A 15939-nucleotide genomic window follows, 5' to 3' on the forward strand; every position below is an offset into this window, starting at 1 on the left:
GATTGGAAATCATACAAAAACTTGGATATACGATAAAATAACCTTGTAGCTAACTCTCAGTTTTTGAGCATTTGGCTTCAAATTTTGAACGTATATCACCTAGATGTGCAATATGTATTTTACATCATTGGTGAAAAATGTGTTACCATGGTAACAGCATATTTTGAATGAAAATCATGCAACAATATTGTGAATTCAGCTATCTCCCTCAGCTTTTGAGCATTTGACTTGAAATTTGGCACATGTGATGGCTATGAGATATAGTTGTGCAAACTTCATTTTTTGTTTAATGTCAAGCATACTCAGTGGGGACAAAAACCAAATGCACTTACAATTTGTTTTTGTGATGATTGTAGAGGAACAGAAAGTTACCAAAATGTGCCATCAATGTCCTTCACATTTTGGTAAATTTATCAAACATGCCATAACATGTTACAGCACATTTTGGTTATTTACCAAATGGTCAATTCCACGGAAAGGTTGCATTTTATGAAAATCAAACTATTGAATATAGATGATTAATGAAGCATAATTAGATGATCTGGTATTGTTTACTCAAAGCAGCCTTTCACAACGGATATTTTGATACCTCATTAGTGAACATCGATGAACGTGGAGTGGAGTTATGTCCGAAAAACCTTCATTTTTCATGAAAATTGCCAATTTTTGCAGAATTTATGTGTCATTTCTGATACACTATTATGATCATAATACAGCTTGTGTAATTCTCAGATGGCTTATTTTCTGAATGTTCTTTGGTCATAGATTGGTTTTATGATGTTCTAGAACTTGTTCCGGCATCAGTATATTATTCTCTCAATCTCAAAATGTGGTAGTTGATAGCGTCCCATAAGTCACGTTTTTGTGTCCCATCAGTCACACTGGTTTTCCCTATCCTGCTACTGTACCAATGAGTAGATATTCATACCACTTGGCTCAGGGTAAGCACCAACCCTTTGCTACATTCAGGAAAGAAAATATCTTTCCAGAGACTCTATGTGTAAGAATGTTTCAGAACTTACTTTCCCATGTGAAAAACGGTGGTCCTCAAATGTCCCATAAGTCACGACAGCAATTTTTCATTGCTGTACGTAATGCAATGATACTTTTCAAACTAAGTATGGTGTTTTCATAAACTGTGATATGATGGATCTAACCATGAACTGAGAAAAATGCATTTGATGCAACTATTTTCTCAAAATACTGGTTTTAAATTGCCGAAAATTGTCACTTTGTCCCATAAGTCACATGGAATTGACCAAATGTGCCATAACATGTCAGGGCACATTTTGGTAATTTACCAAAATGTGCCATAACATGTCACAGCACATTTTGGTAACTGCACATTTTGGTAATTTACCAAAATGTGCCCTAACAGGAGTGCCTGTATTCATGTCCTAGATTCATGTTTATGAAATTTGTGTTATGCTGCCCAGAAAAATGGCTTTAATAGAAAGATTAGAGTTTCTTCCATCAATCTGTTTTTATTCTGTATGAAAATTGCATTATCGCAGTATTATTTGCCTTTTCTCAAATTTAACTTGTGCACTTGTTTTGCTGTTAAATGCTGTAATCTATTTTTCCCCATTTTAATCGAGGTTGAGATCGAAGATTTTTTATATCACTGACCTCATTCAGGTGGATCTTTTGTGTATAACAGAAGAATTTGTGGGCCCATCAGCACATGCTCTATTCATACCTTGTGCTCAATCAATGTTTTGCATTGTTTGATGGCACATGTAGTTGACCATGAGAAAGGGGATGTACCACTTGCCTGCTTTCGCACGGGTGGATTACCAACCTGTCCGTTCGTTGTTGACTTGCAAAAATATCTTGTGTGGGGGCATTCATGAATGCACTAGAATAACTGATCAATGGAATGGGTTAACAGAAAAGTTGTTGGGACGTTACAGTAATGTCAAGGTAATTGCCCTCAGCAGCTTAGGGAAGCATTTTAAGTTACCTCACCAACATCCAGACAACCTTCAACATGGAGCAGCCTAACAAGCAGGATAAAAAGATTGTTCAGATGTTGTTTGGGAACTCTGGTTTAAAAAGCTTTATTATGACAGGGCAGTTACTTCTTTTGGGGATTCCATACAAGCTAAATGTAGCATTAAACTCTTTACTGCCAAGTATGAGTACTAACACTTGTTTGATTCTTTGCTCATACATCACAGATGCTGGAAGTGTATGACAAGCTGCGGTTTGATAACCCTAGTGGAGGAGTATGGAAACAAGGCTTTGACATTTCCTATGATGTCAACCAGTGGAGAGATGAAACTCTTCGAATATTTGTAGTGCCTCACTCTCACAATGATCCAGGTATACAAAATATCTATTTTGAAGCTCAATTTGTTCTGAGAACATTTTGTTTTGTTGTTTAATATTGTCCTCTAACGTGCCTATTTTATAATTGAAATTCATCACTCCTTTCTTCAGGAGTAAGTTACTCTATGTAGTCAATAATACCTATACATGACAAAAGACCACACAGCATTTAAAAACGGTTGATATTCTGAGTCCGTTTTAAGTCTTCTGTGACAAATCATTATTCTGAACACCATTTTAACTCTGTTGTAACTTTTGTCATATCTGTGTTTTATCTTGCACTCTCTTTACCTCTGCAAGCCATTGTCTTAGGTTATGTAACTTATGTAACTTCTGGTGCAAACCTATACATTACATGGTATTCTGGAAATCACTTATACGGATGTAACTCTTTCCCCACATGCAAATTTATGCTTTTGAGATAAAACAGGGTGGAAGGTGTTTTAACCCCAGTGTTGTAACTTTTGTTTTAACATCTTTTTGATAGTTTGATAGTTAATCAAATCGATCACCCCACTGCGGTATGCAAGTTCATAATAAAAAAACAGTATAAAAAATAAAACAGCATCCTAGCTGCGCAGGTTTGTCAGTGACATAACAATGAGCGTAGAAGCGCACGCACGAGTGGATGAGCTGAGCTAGCTGAGCTGAGCGGCTGCTATACAATGTAGTACTAGTAGAGCGAGCTAGATTGTAGTACTGTACGTACGGATACCCGACAGCTCCCCACCACGGCCGCGTTGGGAGGCCTCGCTTAGTTCGCGTGCCGACTGTACACATTACAATCTGTATGTACTAAGCAAAGTTCAGCGGTCCGAGCCACATATATGGTCATGATAGCACAACAATGATCGACGGAATCGGGAAGCTTGGACGATCCATAGATCTGTTTTGTGACATACAGTTCATTATCTGTTCATCAACATGGTCAAGTCGAGTGCTAAGGTACCTAGGGCCTTTAGGCCTATAGGCCCTAGTCGTGGACTACTACTAGTCTACTAGACTAGATGTTAAAAACAACAACAACAACAACAACAACAAACATATGACACACATTTCATCTTTAGGTTTAACAATTAAAGCAATCTGAGTATCTCTGTTTAAATCTAAATTAGATCTAAACTTGTCATTACTAATACAAATACATGTACAGGGTCACGAAAGTATTACCAAACATGACTGTATTTATCACTTTCACCATTCAGATATTAATTTTTGATTACCAAATCTAGTGTAACAAAAGAAGAATCAAATTTTTTTTTTTCCGGGGGGGGGGGGGAACTCAAGGTACATCTCCATAGTGTACAACACGCACTTTACCAACCACTGCAACAACCAACAAATGCAATCTACAATCAACGCTATCATATATATTTTTTTTCCTTTGGATGACCGTCAGACTAATGCCATAACTCCCACTTCATTATATTTATTCTTCTTCCTCCAGTATCACTTTCTGCACATGGTTAGAGCAAGCAAGCAAACAAACAAACAAACAAGCATGTCAATGTGGAGTTTTCCACGCTTGTGTCCACGTAATATCATTATGGCTGTGCAAGGGAAATAATAACAAAAACACACATGGACCTTCCTTTCTGAATATTTTTCCATCCTATATCACTGCAATTGTTACACGTTTTTGTTTTGTTTTGTTTTTTTGTTTTTTTGAAAAAATAAAACATGGGGTTTTGAATAAGCCGCATGAGATTCATGCATCCTATCAGGGTATCCCTGCATTGGTTCCTGACCAGATTTGGGGGTCTTATGATGATTTCAGTCGCAAGGAGGCGATGCTAGCACAAAAGCAAGCACACGAAGCCCCCATTTTTACAATTGTTCTGCATTAAGTAGCTCGTCTTCTACAATTTGATCAAGTTTCATGAAAATAACATGGGTTTTGAACGTACAGTATAACAATCATGAACCCCACCTAACTAGGGCACCCACGATAGGTTTATAACCAGATTTGGGGGTCCTGGGATGATTTCTATCATGTGGGGGTGCTGCCAGCATAAAAACTAGCATACGAACCCCAAATTTTTATTGTTTTTCAGAAATTAGTAAGCCTTCTTCTACAATTTGGTCAAGTTTCGTGAAAATGACATGGTTTTGAATGTACAGCATGAGATTCATGAACCCACCCTGTCAGGGCATCCCTGCATAGGTTCCTAACCAGATTTTGGGATCTTACGATGATATATGTCGCATGGGGGCGCTGCTAGCACAAAAACAGGCACATGAACCCCTACTTTTTGTTGTTTTTCTGAAATTAGTAAGCCTTCTGCTACAATTTGATCAAGTTTCGTGAAAATGACATGGGTTTTGAATGTACAGCATGAGATTCATGAACCCACCCTGTCAGGGCATCCCTGCATAGGTTTCTAACCAGATTTTGGGGTCTTACGATGATATATGTCGCATGGGGCGCTGCTAGCACAAAAACAAGCACATGAACCCCTACTTTTTATTGTTTTTCAGGAGTTAGTAGGCCGCCTTCTACAATTTGGTGAAGTTTTGTGAAAATGACATGGGTTTTGAATGTACAGCATAAGTTTTATTAACCTTGTCCTTTAGCTCACCCCTAACAGAAAACGTCCCTGACAAGGATTTGAGAGATTTCGGTGACTTCTACCGCGTGAGGGCTCTGCTTGCTCAAGAATGAGAGTGTAAACCCTAAGTTTAAAACCTTTTCCTCATTTTGGGTACCGTTCTCTGCAGTTCTTGCAAATTTGGAGAAAATAACATGGATTTTGAAAGAATTGTGGGGATTTAAGTTTGTCATTGCAGATTGTGTTGCCAATCATGGTCTTGATCCTTTAACACTATCATTTTGATACTGGACAGCAGATTGTCATATTCTTCAAAATCCCAAAGAAGAAAAACAAGCACATGAACCTGTGGTTTTATTTACATATTTGGGCTTCGGATGGGTCAAAGTTACAGTATGGAAAGTTTGAAGAAAATGACATGGACTTCACTTTAGCTGAGGAACGTCCTTAAGCGGTGATCCACAAAATAACCATTTTATGAGAGTTCACGGAACATAATCAAATCGTGATGCCTGAGACTCTATGCAGAGAAAGAGGCAGCAGCAAATTTCTAACAACATGCACATTACAGGAACACCCTGATTGTGCGTGTGTGACAAACACATTTTTGTCATATTAGTGCCTCCTTCTTCAATGTCTGCCACACACACACACACACAAGCACACTGCGCAAACTAGGGAGGGTGTGGGCCACATATGGGGAATGTGACTCTCTATATCTCACTGAAGGGACTGTACAGTTGGCGTGATGTATCTGAAATTGGTTAGAAAATAATCCTTCTGTAAGGGAAATGAAGTCCTTGCTATGATTTTTAAGGATTTACTTATTATTTCTAAACATTAATAACTGGCAATTGAAGTGTTTCAGCCGGGATTTGTCCCGATAAAGTGGTTTATTATTCCAATTAAGTGGTGGAAATAACATGTTAAAAAAATTGTTACATCAAGTTTTCTTGCACTTAAAGGACAAGTTCATTTTCATTAACATAAGGATTGAGAGACTGTAGCAATATTAGTAGAACACATCATTGAAAGTTTGAGGAAAATCGGACAATCCGTTCAGAAGTTAAGAATTTTTGAAGTTTTTGTGCAGTCACCGCTGGATGAGAAGACTACTGCAGTGTATGATGTCACATGCGTACAACAATAAAGGAAAATATAAAGAGAATTTCACAAAATTTCATCTTTTGAAAAAAGTACACATTCCCTTGACTCGTTACTGACATATGCTATGGGTAATATTATTCCCATTGCCTTCAGAAAGAGGCAAGTCAAGTGCTCTTTTATTATGCGAAAAAAGTGAAAACATGTTGAAATTTCTTTACATTTTCTTTATACTGTTGTACTCATATGACATCACGAGCCTTAGTAGTCTCCTTATCCAGCGGTTCCAACACAAAAGTTTTAAAAATTCATAACTTTTGCATCGATTGTCCAATTATATTGAACTGCCATGTCTACATTAATGTATAAAAAAGAGTAAAAGTCAGTTAGTTGTGTTTATGGCACCATTTATGATTATTCATCTCTTAAAATGTAAAGCAATGTCTTAAATACAGTAAACCTCGCTTAAGTCAACATCGCATAAGTCGACAACTCACTTAAGTCAACACAATAAAAAAGTCCTGATTGTTGCCTTTGTTATTCCTTGAAAATTTCCTCGTCTTAGTCGACATTTATATGTCGACAACTCGCGTAAGTCGACCTGATTTTTCAGTGCCAACTGAGCTGAAATATGTGTTTATTCCCTCGTCTAAGTCAACATAATTTTTCGCTCAAAATCTTAGCGCCATTCTCTGAAAAAGAATTGTGTTCCAGCTCCGATTCGCTGCATTTCTACTCGGTAATTCGCTAGTATACGGCGCGGTAGCGTTTGCGCCATGCGTCCATTGTCTTGAATGCCAGAATATAGAAAGGGCATACACTCATTTACACTGGAGTATTACATATAGTACCGAAGGCAGTTCACTTTACCCCATTTCTCCCTCTCGTTATTCTCAAAACGCACAAATTTTGTACACTTATATGTCCCAGTAGGTATTCATTATCCGAACATGAAATACTGTAGGTGTTTTTGTAAATCCGAATATTCTAACTTTAATTATTTCGAAGCTGTATAAAAAATCTGGGCCCTTTCTACAAAATTTATTAAAATGCAACTAATAATGCAACTCAAAAAATCAAATGCAGGTGTATCAAATCACACGTAACTTTGGCATTTAAACGCAAGTGCGTTGCTGAAAAGACTTGCATTTGATAATCATATGAAACTAGAAAATAATTATACGAACCCGAAACTCAATTGCATTTAAACGCAACTCTAAAAATCAAATGCAAGTCCATCAAATCACACGCAACAATGTATTTAAACACAAGAGCGTTGCAGAAAAGACTAGCGTTTTTTTTTCCCTACGAAACTAGAAACTGGGTGTAAACACCTCTACAAATCAACGCAAGTCCGTTGTTGAAAAGACTTGCATTTTTTTTTTATATTTCGTATGCAAAATGAAAATATCAAACGGAACTTTTGCTGTAATCAAACTTAGTAGAAACTAGAAACTGCATTTAAAAGCATCTCTATACATCTACGGAAGTGCGTTATTGTTGGAAAGACTTGCATTACTTTTTTTATTTCGTAAGCAAAATTAGAAATTCAACGCAACTCTGAAAATCAAATGCAAGTCCATCCAATCACACAGAATGCTGAAAAGACTTGCGTTTGATAATCATACGAAACTAGAAAATTGTAGGAAACTTAAATTCAATTGCGTTTAAATGGAACTCTAAAAATCAAGTGCAAGTCCATCAAATCACACTGAACGCTGAAAGACTTGCATTTGATAATCATACGAAACTAGAAAATTGTAGGGGACTTTTTTTAACTCAGTTGCGTTTAAAGGCAACTCTAAAAATCAAATGCAAGTACATCAAATCACACATAACGCTGTATTCAAACGCAAGAGCGTTGCAGAGAAGACCTGCTGTTTTTGTATGAAACTATAAGAAACTGTGTTTAAACGCATCTCTAAACATCTCCAGAAGTGTGTTATTGTTTAAAAGACTTGCATTATTTTTTATTTTGTAAGCAAAATTAAAAATTAAACGCAATTCTGAAAATCGAATGCAAGTTCATTAAATCACACGGAACGCTGAAAAGACTTGCGTTTGATAATCATACTAAACTAGAAAATTGTATGAAATTTAAACTCAAATGCGTTTAAACGCAACTCTAAAAATCAAATGCAAGTCCATCAAATCAGCAACGCTGTATTTAAACGCAAGGGCGTTGCAGAGAAGACTTGCAGTTTTTGTACGAAATTAAAAGAAACTGCATTTAAACGCATCTCTAAACATCTACGTAAATGTGTTATTGTTGAAAAGACTTGCATTATTTTTTATTTCGTTAGCAAAATTGTAAATTAAACGCAACTCTGAAAATCAAATACAAGTCCATCAAATCACACGGAACACTGAAAAGACTTGCGTTTGATAATCATACGAAACTAGAAAATTGTATGAAATTTAAACTCAATTGCATTTAAACACAAAGTTAAAATCAAATGCAAGTCCATCAAATCACAAGCAGCGCTGTATTTAAAACTCAAGAGCATTGCAGAAAAGACTTGCGGTTTTTGTCCGAAACTAGAAACTGCGTTTAAACGCATAAAAATTTACGGAAGTGCGTTATTGTTGAAAAGACTCGCATTATTTTTTATTTTGTAACAGAACTTTTGCCATGACCGAACTTACTAGTAGTCTGCACTTGCAGGGGAAAGACATCGCAACATTTACACATTTCAAACTACCAAAATGCATGCTGCTCCACGAAATGTCAATGAAAAAATGATAACAAATTATTGTTAAAGTTCACTATGCCGAAGGTTTAAATCTCAGTCCAAAGTTAAATTAGTCCAACAATGGAAAGAGGTTTGTTTTTACGAAGGTTAGTAGTCCGAAAGATGTCGTTTTCGGATGAACAAACTTTTTTTCTTCTTTTTATTAGCTCACCTGAGCCAAAGGCTCAAGTGAGCTATTGCGATCGCCCTTCGTCCGGCGTGCGTCATGCGTAAACTTTTTACATTTTCATCTTCTTCTTGAAAACCCCAAAACCGATTCTCATCAAACTTGGCAGGTAGCATCCCTAGGGGGTTAGGAACTCAATTTATTAATGAAAGGTATTAGCCCACATTTGTAAACCTGCAGCAATTGGTCTCATAGTTAGCATGGAGTTTGGGTATGATTGCAGTAACACCTGTGCAAAATTTCATTCCAATTAGTCCATTACTTACATACATAAATGAAAATGCACCGTAATCCGTATGCATGCGTATAATGCTCGCTAGCTCCAGTCCGCGTACGTGTTACATGTACAATGTACGTAGCTATAGCCCGCGCTCGTAATTCGATTTTGGGTCGGGTTGACCCGGTTTGAAAATTAATTTTAAAACAATGATTTTCTCTCTTTTATCGAATGGTATAGACAAAGAGCGACAGGTGAGGTATGTTACTGTTATAACTTGTACTTGAAGTCATATTGGACCTGTTTTATGCAGTTTTGATTTTCGTGGGTTTGCAAATGTGGGCTAGTACCTTTAAAATGGGCACCATGCCCCACCCAGGGGGCCCCCAGGGGGCCCAAACCCCCCAAAATTAAGGAATCTGTAAAAATCTTCTACTCTAGAACCAGAAGAGATAGAGCTAAGTTAATACTATGAGTTAGTACATTGATGACTGTAGTTTCAAGTTTGTTCATGGCAAAATCAGGGGTGCCCCCCTTGGGACCCAGGGGAGGGGGGTGGGGAGGGGTCCTAATGGGGCCTAAATTGTACATTTTCATCTTCTTCTTGAGAACCCCATGACCCATTTTCACCAAACTTGGCAGGTAGCATCCCTAGGGGGTTAGGATCTCAATTTGTTAAAATGGGCACCATGCCCCACCCAGGGGGCCCCCAGGGGGGCCCAAACCCCCAGAATGAAGGAATCTTTAAAAATCTTCTCTAGAATCAGAAGTTATAGAGCTAAGATAATGAGTTAGTACATTAATGACTGTAGTTTCAAGTTTGTTCATAGCAGATCCAGGGGTGCCCCTCTTGGGGGCAGGGGGGGGGGGGGGGGCTGGGAAAGTCCAAATGGGGGCCTGAATTGTACATTTTCATCTTCTTCCTGAAAACCTCATGATGGATTTTCGTCAAACTTGGCAGGTAGCATCCCTAGGGGGTTAGGATCTCAATTTATCAAAATGGGCACCATGCTCCACCCAGAAGGCCCCAGTGGGGCCCAATCCCCCCAAGTTAAGGAATCTTAAAAAATTTTGGTCCTTATTGTACATTTTCATCTTCTACTTGAGAATGCCTGGTCAAATTTTAGTAGAGCTGTGAATAATTTAGATTAGTGACTGCGTGAAAGGTGAACTTGTGATACTCAGGTGAGCGCTAGACCCGCGGGTATTGTTGCTGATGTCAGTAGGCATGTTTTGGCGGCAAAAGGAGTAAGATTTGGGTAGCGATCCGCATCATGATCCAAATCTTACTCTGTACAGTGGAAGTTAGTTTTCATTTATAAGTCGACAAAATGTGAACTTACGCGTAAGTCGACAATCACGTAAGTCGACGTGTTTTGCTCAGTCCCGATTATGTCGACTTAAGTGAGGTTGACTGTACATGCTTTCACTTTCTTCACCAATGTCTTTTTAGTAGTATAGGGCCTCATGTACCGGTAAGTCATTGAAAAGAGAATTCATATTAAGTACGTTTGGGCATTTCCAAAATATTTCGTCAGCGCTTGTTTAGATGCCTGTGAAAATTTTCAAAAAGCAGCCATTGAAATAAACTAATAATGAAATTCACCACCAATATTACCTGAAGGAAAAATTTTCAATAATTCTTCCACTTCTTGGAATGTACTGTCCTGGTACAACTAACCTTTTGGCAAGGCCTCGTGGCTGAAAAAGAGACTACGGCTTCTGCGAGAGAATGGGGTGAATGAGAGACCAAGAGGTGCAGCCACAAGGCCTTTTGGAACCTGACATGAATTTCTTATTTTGAACCTTGTTTCTTGTCGATTCTACATCCAGAAAGGTAGCGGCCATTCAGCGACCATAGTGCCCGCAATGACCTCACTTCTAATATGCATAAGAATGCATATCACAGGCTTGCTCATCCATATCCAACCATGCACTGCCTGCCTGCGGGAGCTGCCTGCATTGTTAGCATTGACAAGCCATCATTAGCATACCAACTGTGGTTGGACTCATGAAACCATGAGTAATTAATATTCGCCTACGTCGCGAGGTGGCAGGAACAAACTCCAGTTTTCAAAATTTCTCGTGGCTGCACCACTCAGTCTCGCCATGGACATACCACACACATGACATTCATTGCTCATTAATAAATTTTTGTACCTTTTTTTTAGCGAAGTGATCAAAGAGCACTTACTTACAACATTGTATCTCTGTCAAAGAGCAGGGAGAATAACATTACCCTTAACATACATGTATGTCAGTAACAAGTCCAGGGAATGTGTACTTTTCATGAAGAATTTTCCAATATTATTATAGTAATGGTCTAAGGCGACGCGGGGGGTCCGCCATAGGTTTTGCACGCGTTTTTTTGTGCGGCTATCTCCTCCGAAGCCACCGGCTCCGGGCCTTCGAGACCAATGCCGTCGGCAGTGGGAGGGTCTCTTCTATTTCCCGTTCGGATGTCGTCCGCGCTCCTCCTCCATGTCGACGTCGAGAGTGGTACAAAAAACAAAGACAAACAACAACATGCAGCGTTTGCGCGCTGGACTCCCGCTTCAGTGGCGAAAGCTCTATCATCGTTCTTGGACACACACACGCGCACACGATGTATACGGGTTATATACAGCTCGCGCCAGCTCGCAGGCTCGGGTCGCACACACAGAACTCTATACAATCTGTGGTAGCACAGTGGGCATTCTCACTCGCCCAGCTGATCGTTCGCGGAGACATGATACACGCACTATGGGTACCGGGTACGGGCAATATATCACAGAGAGATATGTGTATGCATTGAGCGTGTCGCTGTGTTGCATTGCATATCATGATGCGTTCTCGGTACACAGGAAGCTACGAATGCCGTATTTTATTTCCAAAACTGCAGGATCCTCTGCAGCTCAGCTACATCATTCAGTTTACTCTCAAGTCGGGTATCATTGTACTCAGACCGTTTAGCAGTGATGTCGACGGCTAAATATCCACTTAAATTTTGTCCTTGCCGATCGTGCCTTTCCATATCAGATTACAGGCCTGTGCCTGTGTATGTATTGACGATGGTTACACGAAACACACTATCTGCGTGCACGTGATATGGGCTCTTATATGGTAATACACGGCTCCGTCATACAAGGGCATTTACGTACAGTTCGCCATTGGCGTGTCAAAATGAAAACAGCGAATGCTGTTATTTTATTGTATTTTGCACAACTACAGAATACTATGCAGCTCAGGTACGTCATTTAGTTTGCTGTCACGTCGGGTATCATTGTAGTCAGACTGTTTAGGACGGCTAAATATCCACTTAAATTTTTATCCTTGCCGATCGTGCCCTTCCATTTCAGATTACACGCGTCGGCCGCTGTCCATTCGTTTATTGCATAGCTGTTGTAAACGTGAATGTCCATAAGACTCGTGCGGACATAGGGGAAAACCTCGCTTTGCCGACCGCCTATTTTTGAAGTTACAAGTGGAAATTAAATGGGTGGTTCTATAGTCCGTCAAACCAAGTTTTGGTGATAAAGATAAAAAAGAGGGAGCAAATGAAGACAAGAATATTCTTCTTTTTCCCATAACGTGGGAAAAGAAATATTAAAGAAAAAATATGACGCCCTGAGGCCCATGGATACCCACGGATACCTACTTATTAAACCTGAAATGACTATATCATCTCCCCTCCCATAATAATATTTATTAAATGATGATACAATAATAATATTCATATAATAATGATAATAATGATAAGAATGATAAATGTACAGTCTGAAGCAGATAAACGGGCGAGGATATGTAAACATATTATTGTAGTGTGTCTTTTTTTTTTTAAATGACGTGGTAAAATGAATATTATTCATGACATACGCCACTTTTCAGCTTTTTCATGAAGAGAAAAGATGTGTGTGCGTTGGGGCCAGATAGGGCTCATGTATTTTTTTTTTCAACGGGCGTCAAGACTGAGGGCAAATGGCATGGGGAAGGGGGACATAGGCAGGGCAAAATGTCAATGGCATTTTTTTCTCTTTTCTATGATATCTAACTTCTTTAAACAATAATTTAGAATATCCCAAAGTAGCATTCCAATAACTTTAGTAATTTTAGAATTTAAAAAAAGATTAAGAAATGTCCTCAACTTGTTATGTATGGGACGTCTCGTGATAGGACGTGACCTAATTTGCATAAATAATTTCATAATCCCTAAATTTTTATACCAAGTCAAACTATGTGATGACCCACTTATAACAATAATAATATAATAATACAATACATTTGCTAGGCACTCAACCCGTTGAGGACAGTTTGATTTTGCTACAACACGCATTTCCCATAGACGCTCGCCCGAGTATACTCAGGACTCGTCCTTCAACGGGTTGATGCAGATGTTTTCAAGTGCACAGTTAACTGGAAAATTGAGATTTAGTCCAAAATAATACAAAGATACAAAAAATATTTAAAACCTTAATTCAAACAAAAGATACAGTGTATGAATAAAAAAAAAATGAATACAGAAAAACAAAGTCAGTGTGCACCTCCATCGACCAATAAACAACTTGGACATTCCAGAGGATTGATTTGTTTTCCTTTCAATAGATATGGTTTTTAAATAAATGTCCCATGCGTAACACTATATTTCACATTCATGCAAATTACGCCCATGAAATTTGCATTATACTATTTTTTCCTTCATGGAATCTGAAACTTCACCTCTTAAGCTTCAAAATGATACCAAACATGTCAATATTGAGCAAAGATGAAATTTTGACTTTTGAGGGACCTTATCTTGGATTTGTCTAAGTGAAATTTTGCTATTGAGTCTTTAAATGATCATTGCTATGTATTCAGTTTTTGAGTATGATATCGAGTTACATCAATGGCAGTATCTCACATTTTGTATATCTGCATTGAAGGTTGGATTAAAACACTGACACGATACTTCACAGACCAGACCTCAAAGATACTTGACAATGTTGTTGTGAAGATGCAGCAGTATCCACGAATGAAGTTTATATGGGCCGAGATCTCCTACTTCTCCATGTGGTGGGAGAAGGCTGACTATAGCAAGAGACAGGTGATGAAAAGGTGAGACACAACATCATGGCAAGCAAAGGGATGGTATTACAGTCAATGTCAAGCAAATAAAAGTGACATAAATAAAATTGTTTGCTACTTTGGTGTACTAAAATATTAGCATTTCAATACATCACGTCACTTTTATCGTAAGAAATACACACACACACACACAAAAAAAAAAAATCTCTAGTTGTCTATTGCACACCAGATACAGAGTTGTGTCTGTGATCTTTATCTGAAAAAGAAATATAAAAGGTTGCATTAATTCTGCTTCACTTGAAGTGTAGCTGAATAATCAGTCAAACAAAGTGTACCAACTCTCAGGAACAATACAGTAATACCCCCACTGGGATTGTCATTGGATGAAAGGGGCACAGATGGGAGGAAAAGAATATAATTCTTTTTTTTTTTTTAGTTTTCAAATGAAAACTTGGGGGAAGAATTGATAATTAAATATAGGCCATTTGCATCTTTTTAATGAGCTGAAAAGGTGTGTGTGTGAGAGAGAGAGAGAGTATGCTGGTCAGAGGGGACTCCTTATTTATAAAAGGGTGAAGAGGCTGTGTGCGAACTGCATAGGAGGAGATCAAAAGTGTCTGTAACTTGAGGGGAGGGGAAAGAAAACAACCCTTTGAATTCCATGGATGCTGCTAACCTCTTGAAACCCAAGTTCTGTGATGAAAGCAGGTGGCAGTGAGGTCCCAATCCATGGACTGGGGCTTCAGGGGATGGTCATGGGTAGAAGAGGTACAAAGGAATGAGAAAATATTAAAGTTCTTTATTTTTAGTGAAAAAAAAAAACACTGGAAAAGGAATATGAATGGCAAAATACGAGGCCTTCAGACCCATGGATTTCCATGGGTGCTGCTAGTTACATTATATTGATACACTCAGTAAAATTTAAAAAAAAAAGAAAGTATTAAGTACTTTTTCTAGTTCATCATTTTCATAGAAGATTTTGATGAAAATCAATGTACTATATACCACATTAAAGATTATTTTTAAAGAAAAATCCATGCATTGTCATGCACACAAATTTTTTTTACCACATACTTTTGCTTGGTAAATATTTTTTTTTTCATTTCTTTAATGTGTGATTATTTTGATAGCAAATAAAGGAAACATGAACCAAAGTATTAAAATCAGCAACATACACTGAACTCGTCGCATGAGATACTAGTATCATTGTGCAACCACACGATTTATGTGACACCTGCAGCACTAGCCACCTGACTGTAGCGCTGGTCAGATGACGCCTCCGGGGAAGATTCATCCTGCGAGCATCTTAACAGACACCCTCGCGGGGTGGCCTGGTGTGAGATTTCGCCCGAGGCTACCCGAGGCTGTCTGCTGTATTGCGTCTTAACAGACACAATCTTCCCCTGGGAACAATCTTTGCCAGAGTCTACCCCAAGGCTACCCTGCATTTTATGGTCTGTTAAGACGTGGCTTTAATTGAAAACTGGGGGAAGGATTTTGACCAAACTTGGGAGGATTCATAAGTAGGGGAGGGAATCCTTTGTACAAACGGTGGTTGTGTCTCCAGAGTGCGCCAGAGGAATTGGAATGAAGAGTCCATATAAATCACCTCTGCACTTTAAATTGAATATTAAAGGAGGAGGCTGTTCTTCAGAAGTATTTGATTAAACTGAGTTTTACCCAAATGGTTCACTTTATGCAGATTTAGATGTGGAAAACTAGAGATTAACCTGTAGTGGAGGGAGGGGGGTTTGATTTTGAGTTTCTCTGAAATGTTTG

At 38.4% G+C, this 15939-nt stretch overlaps 1 protein-coding gene across 2 annotated transcripts in view; it reads left to right on the forward strand.

Moving 5' to 3' along the window:
* The window catches only part of LOC140238356 (alpha-mannosidase 2x-like), a 158656-nt gene that overhangs the window by 23944 nt on the left and 118773 nt on the right, over nucleotides 1-15939 (forward strand). For both annotated transcript variants that reach the window (XM_072318289.1, XM_072318290.1), the window contains exons 3-4: nucleotides 2181-2325; nucleotides 14019-14190. In XM_072318289.1, coding sequence (XP_072174390.1) covers nucleotides 2181-2325; nucleotides 14019-14190 — 317 coding nt within the window. The remainder of the gene's footprint in view (nucleotides 1-2180; nucleotides 2326-14018; nucleotides 14191-15939) is intronic.

This window comes from Diadema setosum, chromosome 14, assembly GCF_964275005.1.
Source record: "Diadema setosum chromosome 14, eeDiaSeto1, whole genome shotgun sequence".
NCBI lineage: Eukaryota > Metazoa > Echinodermata > Echinoidea > Diadematoida > Diadematidae > Diadema > Diadema setosum.